At 43.2% G+C, this 11,151-nt stretch overlaps 1 protein-coding gene across 4 annotated transcripts; it reads left to right on the top strand.

Annotated features, from left to right (window-relative positions):
• Window positions 1-5,474: 5,474 nt before the first annotated feature.
• Armcx2 (armadillo repeat containing X-linked 2) lies at window positions 5,475-10,298 on the top strand. 4 transcript variants are annotated; one of them, XM_042667409.1, is made up of 6 exons: window positions 5,475-5,588; window positions 5,820-5,908; window positions 6,191-6,251; window positions 6,772-6,874; window positions 7,190-7,264; window positions 7,596-10,298. In XM_042667409.1, exon 6 carries the CDS (start codon window positions 7,725-7,727, stop codon window positions 9,906-9,908), a length of 2,184 nt encoding a protein of 727 aa, XP_042523343.1. In that variant the 5' UTR covers window positions 5,475-5,588; window positions 5,820-5,908; window positions 6,191-6,251; window positions 6,772-6,874; window positions 7,190-7,264; window positions 7,596-7,724; the 3' UTR covers window positions 9,909-10,298. The 4 variants fall into 4 exon arrangements, with proteins under 4 accessions (XP_042523343.1, XP_042523342.1, XP_042523344.1 ...); XM_042667410.1 differs by having other exon boundaries at window positions 5,552-5,584; XM_042667408.1 differs by having other exon boundaries at window positions 5,475-5,908.
• The last annotated feature ends 853 nt before the right edge of the window (window positions 10,299-11,151 follow it).

The following is an 11,151-nucleotide window of genomic DNA, read 5'->3' as shown; positions in this document are numbered from 1 at the left end:
CAGGAAAACATGAACAGTAGAAATACAATAAAACTAGCTAGGATGTAGCTCAGTGGCAAAGCACTTGCCTAGCAAGTGCAATGTCCTGGGTTCAATCCCCAGTGCCAAAAAAGAAAAGACAAAACAAGAAAAGCAGAATTCTTTGGAAATACAATAAAACTAATCAACTACATCCATAGCTTTACAGAGTGGTCATTATTGGTGACTCATTTCTATTTTCTTCTTTATAGTGTTCTGTATGTTCTACATGTTTTATAGTCAGGGTTGATGTTCTTTAATTTGATGGTTTCTTCACGTACAGCTTCTTTGTCACAGGTCAATGGGCATATGGAGTGCCAGGCACCAGCACCCACCATCAGTCCTGCTGCCTTTGCCCACAGATTCTGAGTACAGCCCATACTAATAACTCAGTAATCTGTCTCAGTAATCTCACGATAATGAGCTTGTATTGTAGGTGAGCTTTTGAAGCTGTTGTAAGCTGGATTTAGAAGAAAGTGGATGGGGGAGAGAAGAGGAAAAGAGGCTGTGGGTTTCTCCTCTTTTTGCATCACCAACCCAACACTGGTGGACAGACCAGCACCATACAGAAACAAACAGTAATATCCAGAGGATATTCCAACATCCCAAGATAGGTCCAAAACCTGAAATTTTCCTATTTAGATCTAGGTTGTCAAACCTGATTCATATTCCAGTCCCCCTTTGCTCTACTACTTGATAACTGCTTTCTTCCCTCCAAATTTTCAGGTCATCACTGCCAACCATTTCTGCTGCTGGCATTGCCCTATCTTTTATAAGGGATAGAATGAGAAACAGGATTGTCTCTGATGTTCCACGGAGAAGCAGAAAACTGTCTCCAACTTTACAAACTGCGCCGCTGCCCTCTGACCTCACTACATGACTCTGCAATCAACACCCACTCTCATGCCAATCCGCAAGAATGGGGAAGGTTTCCACCTTGTCCTTCTTCATTGGCCACTGTTGTTACTTCCAAGGAAACAGGAAGCTGGCACCTGGACAAGAGCAGCTATTTAGAGCCACACGTTAGTACCTGGGGTCCTAATTAGATAAAGCCATGTCACTGATGATTTCTGATCTCAAATTTCTCCTGCCATTATTAGTAAGCAGAGGTTGATGCACACCACACTGTCAAGTTCGCTGTCTCCACCATCATACAGAGTACAGTACTTTTTATTCTTTTTAGTGTTTGCACACAAACTATTGTCTTTTTTGGAAGACACAGCATCATTTCCTGGGCTACTGGGCCATTTCTACTTCTCTGGGAAATGGCCTCATCCATTTCCCTGTTCCCATCATTCCTTTTCTTTGGACTCACTAATATCCACCTCTGCAATGTCCACCTCTGTAGTCCTGAAGATTTTTGTAGCTGGAGATGTTGGGGGTACCAAAAAAGGAAGCAAAGGTTGGGTTGGGAAGGATGGGGGAGAATGATGAAAGAAATGACATCATCCATCAACATACATGGTATCCATAAACTGATGTGATGAATGGTAACCCATTTGTACATCGACTTAAAGATAATAAAACACAATTTTTTTTAAAGGAGCAGAGGGTAGGAATAGATTCTGTGACCTGTTAACAATATTCTTTTGTTCTTATTTTTCACACAAACATGCATTCATTTTATTATTGGATATGGGGAACTACTTTCATTTAAGAAAAAAATTCATTTTTTTGTCAGTCATGGGGCATGAACTCTGGGCCTGGGTGCTGTCTCAGTGCTCCTCAGCTCAAGGCAAGTGCTCTACCACTTGAGCTATAGTACCACTTCCGGTTTTCTGGTGGTTAATTGGAAATAAGAGTCTTAAGGAATTTCCTGCCCTCACCGGCTTTGAACTCTGATCCTCAGATCTCAGCCTTCTGAGTAGTTAGGATTATAGGCATGAGCCCCCAGCTCCTGGCAAGATTCAGTCATTTTGTAGCTATGTATCAGAAGCAATAGTTCTCAAGACTTGAGTTTTACATATGTCACTCAAGAATATCTCAATATAGGGCTGGGAAGATGGCTCAGTGGTAGAGTGCTTGCCTTGCATGCATGAGGCCCTGGGTTTGATTCCTCAGAACCACATAATCAGAAAAAGCTGGAAGTGGCGCTGTGGCTCAAGTGGTAGAGCGCTAGCCTTGAGCTGAAGAGCTCAGGGACAGCACCCAGGCCCAGAGTTCAGGCTCCACAACCGACAAAAAAAAAAAAAAGAATATCTTAATATTTCCTACATCTTATCACCTGCCAATCACTTTCTGAGAGTTTATATCTCTGGTAACATACTATGACTAAGTAGGCTTTATGTCTGTATTACAAAGATGGCTCAATGTTAGGAAGCCATTCATTCAATAATTTACTTATTCAGAACATTTGCTGAACACCTACTCTTTGCTGGGTATTGTTCTCAATGCTGTGGCTATGGTGGTGAGAAAAGCTGTCCCCAATCTCTAGTCCATGGCCCCTAATTCTAGTGAAAGAGATAAGCAATTAATGAGATCAATGAAATGTATTGAATACTGATTATGTTAAGTACAAAAGAAGAAAAATAAAAGGCAGGAAAAGATAACATGAAATCAAGATGGGATGACCATTTAGAAAAGTTATCTTTGAAAATGTGATACTTATGTATTGGAGTATTATTCAGCCATAAAGAACAAAACTATATTTGCTTGCAGAAAATATATGAAGCTAGAGATCATTATGGTAGGCAAAATAAGCCAAACTCAGAAAGACAAATATGCATGTTTATCCTCATCTGCAAAATTTCTTTCAAAAAATAGAAGATATGATAGTAGGAGTACTATTAGGAAAGTGGATGGATATAGAATGAGGGCAAGGGAGAAATGAAAGGATAACAGAGGGTGTATATGATCAGAATACATTACATACATGTTTGAAAATGTCACAATGAAGCCATTACTTTATACAATGAATATATACCCCACAAGTTTGCCCTTGAGAAAATCTAAAGTTAGTAAGGAATACATGGTCTAGTATAAAGGAAGATCATCCTGGATAGGATGCAGGCAAACACAAATGCTCCGTGAAGGGACTAGTCCAGAGATATCAAGGAAATCAGATGACTAGTGAGAGAGCAATAGAAAATAAAGCAGAAATGTAATAAGGTTTGAGCACAGTATGTAGATCCTTGTCAATTGTAGTAAGAACATTTATATTTACTGTAAACAAAACAAGAAGGGATGCAGAGAGTTCAAAGTAAGGGAAACATGTCTGGATGTTTGAGAATAAACTATAGAGTGACAAGAATAACAGGGAGAATGGTCTATCTGTATCATTCATTACAAAAGCAAACCAGTGATGAAAATCCCCTTACAAAGTATTTCATAAAGTAAGTCAACAATTCTTTATTTAAAAATGACAAGTAAAATAGAAATGGGGGAAAATTTATCTAGTAAAGGATTATGTGTAATTTATTAATTCTTGATTAAATTAAATTCAAGGAAAATGCCTTTAACCTAATAAAGAATATATCAGAAGTTCATTTATCTGTCAAATTCATTACCTCCCTGTGAACTACCAACATCGCACAACTCATGTCTTGCCTCCACTCAAAAGTCTTCAGAAAAGAAAAGAGAAAGTGGCATAAAAATTGAAAAAGAACAGGCTGGGAAGGTGGCTCAGTGGTAGAGCACTTGCCTTGCATGCCTGAGGCCCTGGGTTCGAGTCCTCAGCACCACACAAGCAAAACAGAAAAAAGCCAGAAGTGGCACTGTGGCTCAAGTGGTAGAGTGCTAGCCTTGAGATGAAGAGCTGAGGGACAGCGCCCAGGCCCAGAGTTCAGGCCCCATGACCAGACCAAAAAAAAAAAAAATTGCAAAGGAAGAAGTGAAAGACTATTTTTAGACAATGAGATATACCATATATCTAGACAAATCAAAAGTATCACCTAAAAATTGCAAAATTTACAAATATAATACATTTTCTCTTAAACAGAAATTTTCCTACCAGAAATTGTACTTCAAAAGATAGCATTTCAATCCAGAATGAGTCTGAAATACTTGAGAAAATTTTAACATGTAATACAAATTACTGAAGAATTTTCAAAATTTGATTAAAAACACAAAAATGGAATGGAGTAGTTTGAAGTTTACAGATATGAAAGGGAGTAGTGGGACAGCATCTTTCACCTTTTTGACAGGGCAAGGAGGATTGCAATGTCCTGTACTTCTCATACTATTGGCTTTCATTAAACTAGAACTTAATCCATGGACAGATATTTAAAACTATTATGGTTACAGGCATCAGATTTCAGGAGATTCACACAACAGTCAGCAATGGTTTAGAAATGTTAAACGAGTTTCTCTAACAAAATAAGATCTACATTTATCCAACTTAAAATCTGCCTCAGTAGGAGGAAAAAGTAGGATATTGTGTGTCCAAAACAGATAAAACAGGACAACTGGGCCTATCTTCATGGAACAATTTATAGATTATATGGAAATATGCTTAATTTCATTGGGAAAATTTTTGTTTTTAGATGTTCAAATATGTCAGTGTGCCGTGGAAGCTATTTTCTATGAGGCCAATAGAATTTGATTTCTATGTGGTAACACTACAATTAATGGTGCTTTTTTATAGAAATTGGAAATAGTCTTTCTTTTTCTTCAACAAACAATGCCTGTCCTTTCTTACCATCTCCTACGTTGAATTCTTGTTTTGTAATATTTTCTTCCTGTAAAAACATAGTGAGTTGGGTAAGGAATGTGGCTTAGTGGTAGAGTGCTTGCCTACCATGCATGAAGCCCTGGGTTCCATTCCTCAGTGCCACATAAACAGAAAAAGCCAGAAGTGGCACTGTGGTTCAAGTGGTAGAGTGCTAGTCTTGAGAAAAAGAGAAAAAGCAGCTCAGGGACAGTGCCCAGGCCCTGAGTTCAAGTCCCAGGAGTCCCAGGACTGGCAAATATATACATAGTGAGTTAAAGGTTTTAAAAACAAACCACAAATATTCTAGATATATAGCTCTCTCACACTCATTCCTTGTCTTCTTAGTGACATCAATGCCTTATTTTTATTAGAACAGAAAGTCAATTGCAAGGGCAATGTTTGGAACTAACCAGGTAAGTAGTTGAAGGTGGAGCGAGGCAAGAATATCTAGTAACCCAGGAAAAGTAAGAAAATTCCGAAACAACAAATAAAATAAAATTTAAAAATTGTCAGTAGCTCTTTAAGAAGTGAAGCACCTTCCCAGGAACCAGTGAAAGGCAAATTCTTACAGGGAAAGTGTACTTTGGGCTTCCAGGACTATAGAGGCAAAGGATGAGTGACAGGACCTAATGTGGTGGGGTGAGGTGGGAGTGCGAAAAAAGGAGGGGGCTCCTGCTCTTGGTGGGAGTGGAAATTGGGGGATCCAAGCTTACTGGCGACGCAGCCCTCACGTGACCAGGAGCTGACGTGGGCAAAGATACTTAAAGCTCTGACCAGCGGCCCCCAGTCCTCCACCGGGTACCAAACTCCTCCATTGCACTCCGCACTGCTGGGCGTGGAGGAGGAGGAGGAAGAGGAGGAGAAGGAGGAGGAGAAGAAGGAGGAGGAGGAGGAGGAAATTACCCCAGATCCGAGCAGGTGGGTGAGTGTGAACATGGTCTGGGACCTCTTGGATGGGGTAGACTAGGGCTGCGGACGCTTCTGCCTCGACCGCTCCGGGTGGGCTTTCCAGACCCCTTGCTATCAGATACAGTTCGTTTGGGTAGGCGACAAGAAAAGAGGGAGGCGGAACGAAAAGAAAAATCTAAATACGCTTACTGAAAAATCTGCTTGCTTCCTCTACCAGTGTTTTTTGTTTTTCTTTTGTTTTTAGCACTCAGGCCTGCACCCACACGCGGTCCTGTATGCAGAGGAGTGAAGAGAAATAAACGTGGCAGCCGCGCATATAAGGCCAGCGGGGAGGTTGGGAACGGGTCATGGGGGGCGGGCAAGCAATTTGGAAACAGTCTGAATCTTTCAATGACACCCGCGCTTTCCAGTTACCTCCCGTTGCCACCGACCCCGCCCTCTCCCCTCCCCGGGCCAACCCTCTGCCCCTTGGGGATGCTAGGAAATGGGTGTGCCTCCTTCTGTAGGAGGGACGGCGAGTTTGGTGCTGTCGGGCTTCAACAGGAGATCACGGTGGGAGGTGGAGAGGTGAATCTGGTATTATATCCCCGCACTAACTCCAACACTGCTTTCCAGATACCTCTGGCCCACACAGCCCTTCACCATCATCTTTTTTTATCGTGGAAAAGGAATTCGGGTATGCTAGAAGGAGAAATGGCGGTTATTGGAGGATTTAGGGGGAGGGGAGTGAGAGGCGGAGCCCAGAGCAAAGAACCTACGAAAAATCATAATTCTGAACCTAACAAGCCAGGGCCCTTGTTCTGCGGAATGATGCAAGGCCTAGAGACCATGGAGTGAAGAATGTCTGACAATAGGAAGGAGACCATAGAATTTGCTGGCAAGAACGCCCCTTGCTGCTGCAGCTGCTCCAGCTTTGCCTGCACCCTCGCCCCGCCCCCTCCCACCAAGGGCTTCGGTGCAGAAGGAGGGGTGTGGCAGTGTGTCTGGAAGAAATGGCGGCCGGGGCGGGGCAAAGTGGAAGGAGCAGTTGAGTGAGGAGCTTGTAAGCAATTGGGGAGGGGGAATTGGAGTGGGATGTGAGGAGTGGAAAGCCTTAAATTTGTAGGGATTTATAGGCGAGATCGTTGTACATTCTGGTTTATAAATAGTCAAAAGCAATTACTGGACACTGGTCCTGAGTGCTGATTGTCCACCAGGCTTTCTGTCTGCAGTCTGTGTATCTGCTCTTCAAGTCCACCCTTAGACTGAAGCTCTAACTGAACTGAAGGAAGGAGAAACAGCCTTCCTGAATTCTTGAAGGTCAGTATTTGGAAGGGAAATTGTGTGAGGAACCCCTGGTGTGGATGTAGCAGACACCAGAACAGTGTTACAAACCAATGAATCCTCCTGCACTTATTTTCTAATATACCTATGCCTAGCCTGTACTTTTTGGTGCAGGACAAGGGGTGTGGCATCTGCTTTTTTAGTTAATAGATAAGGGAAAATGGGTAAGGAGAAAAGGAAAAGCTCAGAATGGGGGGACTTTTTGGCCCACAGGAATGTAAATCAAGACAAAAAGAAAGAACCACAATCTGTCCACCAAAGCCTCAAAAATGTTCTGTGATCCATCCACAGGTCTGTCAGACTTAGGCTCTGTGTATCTACAAGCACAGTGGAAAACAGCAAGCAGCTACTGATCCCTGGAAGCTGGTATGTGCTTGAGCACTGTCTAAGGGACATTTGGGTGGGGGTAGAAACATCTAAGCTGAATCTGAAATTGCCTGCTCTACACCAGCTTTCTGTACTATACTCACCCCACTCGCTCATTTAGGGTCAGGGAAACTGCAGGCATTGGCCATGAGAGGACAACATAGATTTGAAGACATGACCTAGCCTCTAAATAAGGAAATATAGGCCTTGGCACCTGTGTCTAGATGGTAGCCCACCCAACTACCATTGTGTCCTCAAACTCTCTCCTAAATTGGCCTTGTTAGAAACAGTAAGCCAATGTGCCAAGTTTAATTTAAACATGTTCCCCTAGGTCCTGCTCAGCTACAAAACCTTGGCAGAACTCGAGATCTGAGCTGAAGACCCTCACCTTGAAGTGAATTCATCTCATTTGGGCAGGCCAGTTCCACACCCTGGATCAGAGAATCACTCCAGCTGTACCATGAGCCGTGTTCGAGATGCTGGCTGTGTAGCTGCAGGGATAGTGATTGGGGCTGGCGCCTGGTACTGTGTCTACAAATATACCAGGGGAAAAGACCAGAAGAAGAAGAGACTGGCCAAGCCCAAGAATCGGGCTGCAGCAGGAACTGGAGCCAGGGCTAAAGCTGGGTTAAAGGCTGGATTCACAATTGACCTTGGGCCAGACTTCAGTCCTCCCATGCCAATCAGTGTTGGGGCAGAAGACCGGGCCCAAGAGGAAGCCTCCACTCTTGATATGGCTGGGGCTGAGGCAGCGCACCCAGCTGCATCCAGTACAGAGGCTCAATGTGGGGCAGGAAGTCAGACCCAGGAGAAAGATGAGGTTGGGGTTAGGCCTAAAGCTGAATCAGTAGTTGGAGTTGCAGCAGCTTCTGCAGTGGTACCACCTGTTAAGGTGGCAGAGACTGCCACTGCTGCAGAGGTCCCCACAATAGCTGATGCTCCCAAAGTGGCAGAAGCTCCCAGGACAACGGAGGTTTCTGGGCCCACAGCCCCTCCCAAGCATGCAGCAGCTTCCGGGCCAGGAACTGCTCTCAGAGTAGCACCATCTCCTGGGGCAGCAACACCTCCCAAAGCAGCAGTGCCTCCTGGGGGAGCAGCACCTCCCAGGGCAGTAGCACCTCCCAGAGCAGCAGCACCTCCCAGGGCAGCAGCACCTCCCAGAGCAGCAGCACCTCTCAGGGCAACAGGACCTGCCGGGGCAACAGAACCTCCTGGGGCAGCAGTACCTCCTAGAGCAGCAGCGCATCCCAGGGCAGCAGCACCTGGCAAGGCAGCAACACCTGGCAAGGCAGCAACACCTGGCAAGGCAGCAGCACCTCCCAGGGCAGCAGCCACAGAGGTTGTGGAGGTTCCTCGGGTGGCAGCAACTACTGAGGCCACTGGGGCTTCAGGAAAGGCACTTGTAGAGGTGGCTGAGGCACTTCTCCCTGTAACACCGGCTGGAGCAGCAGCACCTGCTGGGACTACAGAGGCCCCTGGGACTTCAGGGTCCCTTAGGATAGCAGCAGCTGCCAAGAAAGCAACCCCTGGGGCTCATACTGGGGCTATACCTAAGGCTGGGCCAGCTACTGGAGCTGTACCCAAAGGTGGTGCCAAAGGAGCAACCAGGTCCCGGAATGGAGGCAAAGGCAAGAGCAAGAAAAATAAGGTTGAAGTAGATGAATTAGGAATGGGCTTCCGCCCTGGGGATGGGGCTGCAGCAGCTGCTGCAGCTTCTGCTAATGGAGGACAGGCTTTCTTAGCAGAGGTCCTTGATTCTGAGGAAGGGGAGTCCGGGTGGACTGACACAGAGTCAGATTCAGACTCTGAACCTGAGATTCAGCACAGAGGAAGGGGGAAAAGACCTGTTGCAATGCAGAAACGCCCCTTTCCTTATGAAATTGATGAGATTCTGGGTGTCCGGGACCTCAGGAAAGTCCTTGCCTTGCTTCAGAAATCTGATGATCCTTTCATCCAACAAGTAGCTTTGCTCACCCTGAGCAACAATGCCAATTATTCCTGTAATCAAGAGACAATTCGCAAGTTGGGAGGCCTCCCAATTATTGCAAACATGATCAACAAAACTGATCCTCACATTAAGGAAAAAGCCCTAATGGCCATGAATAACCTGAGTGAAAATTATGAAAACCAGGGCCGGTTGCAGGTGTATATGAATAAAGTGATGGATGATATTATGGCTTCTAACCTGAATTCAGCAGTACAGGTAGTTGGACTAAAATTTTTAACAAATATGACTATTACTAATGACTACCAGCATCTGCTCGTCAATTCAATTGCAAACTTTTTCCGATTGTTATCTCAGGGAGGTGGAAAAATCAAGGTTGAGATTCTGAAAATACTTTCAAATTTCGCTGAAAATCCAGATATGCTAAAAAAACTTCTCAGTACCCAAGTACCATCATCATTTAGTTCCCTGTATAATTCTTACGTGGAATCAGAAATTCTTATTAATGCTCTCACTCTCTTTGAGATTATCTATGACAATCTCAGAGCAGAGGTGTTCAACTACAGAGAATTCAACAAAGGTTCCCTCTTTTACTTATGTACTACATCTGGAGTGTGTGTTAAGAAAATCCGAGCCCTAGCAAATCATCATGACCTCCTGGTGAAAGTGAAAGTTATAAAATTAGTGAACAAATTCTGATTGCTATGTGTTTTCTTAAGAGACTTGAATTTCTTGGTTTTTGTGGTAGGGAAATACTGAAAATTGGAAGTTACTGTTTTTTCCATTTGTTTAAATAGTAAAAGGGATCTTTTCAGCTGCCAGTTTTGAATAATGTATCATCCAGAGTGATGTTATCTGTGACAGTCACCAGCTTTAAGCTGAACCATTTTATGAATACCAAATAGTCCTCTTGTACTAAAAACACATTTGCGAATTTAATTTGCTGCTTGGATGGAATATTTTTACTGGTTCCTCTATGTGAATTGATTGTGAGCCTGTCCATTAATGGCCTACTCTGCTTATTTTGACTTGAATATATCCACCAAAGACTTCATTTGTGTATCATCAATAAAAGTGTATGTTTCAGATAACAAGAAACTGTTCTTGTGCTTAAATGAAAATTACAAAGAGAACTAACAGTACTTGCTGTTTGTTAGCATTTGTTTATTGTCAAATATATGCTGTCTGGTTAAGTGAAGCAGAGCTTTCTGAGAAAGCTTTAATAAAGAATGGTACACTTAAGCTTGGGCTGAAAGGAGACATAGCAGGGCAGTCCAGAAAGGTAAAATGGCTCAAAGAAAGGCATGGAATTGGGAACTCTGATCTTATGATAAGTAAGGAAGCCATGTTGCTTGGAATAGAAGTTGTGGGAGGAATGATGAGTAATAAAGATGGTAATTTAGAATGAGGAAAAAAGGAAGATTTTGACCCCCCAAGATGAAATAGTGAAATAATATCATATTCTATGAGAAATAGGAAATTAAGAAAATGAAAAAATAAATGGAGAGAACAAGGGAAGGGGTAACATTGTCCAAAAAGAAATAGTCCTGACTTATGTAACTATAACCCCTCTGTTTAACACCTTTATAGTGTGTGTGTGTATGTGTGTGTGTGTATGTGTGTGTGTGTGTGTGTATGTGTGTGTGTGTGTGTGTGTGTGTGTGTGTGTGAGAAAAGAAAAGGAACAATAAACTGACAGCAATGTGCCAGAAGGATTGGAACTAGAATAGACTTAAAGGTAGAGACTGGAAATTAGAACATTTTATAGAAGTTTGTAATAAATTAAGAATAAAATAATGAAAAATAAGGTGAAGATGTACCTAAAGGAAATGCTAAGTTATGCTACTTACAGAAGATATACAGGAGTGGTAAATCACCTAAATCTGCCACCTGACACTTCACTGTGGACCAATAAAGAGGTAGTGTTGCATGATCTGGTGCA

Source organism: Dipodomys spectabilis, unplaced genomic scaffold (genome assembly GCF_019054845.1).
Source record: "Dipodomys spectabilis isolate Male_0828 unplaced genomic scaffold, ASM1905484v1 ptg000399l, whole genome shotgun sequence".
NCBI lineage: Eukaryota > Metazoa > Chordata > Mammalia > Rodentia > Heteromyidae > Dipodomys > Dipodomys spectabilis.
Note: the sequence above shows the minus strand (reverse complement) of the source record. Positions and strands in the feature narration are given on the sequence as shown.

Bases quoted from the DNA above. Each gene is read 5' to 3' on its own strand.
- Armcx2 (XM_042667409.1), top strand. From the start codon at position 7,725: ATGAGCCGTGTTCGAGATGCTGGCTGTGTAGCTGCAGGGATAGTGATT.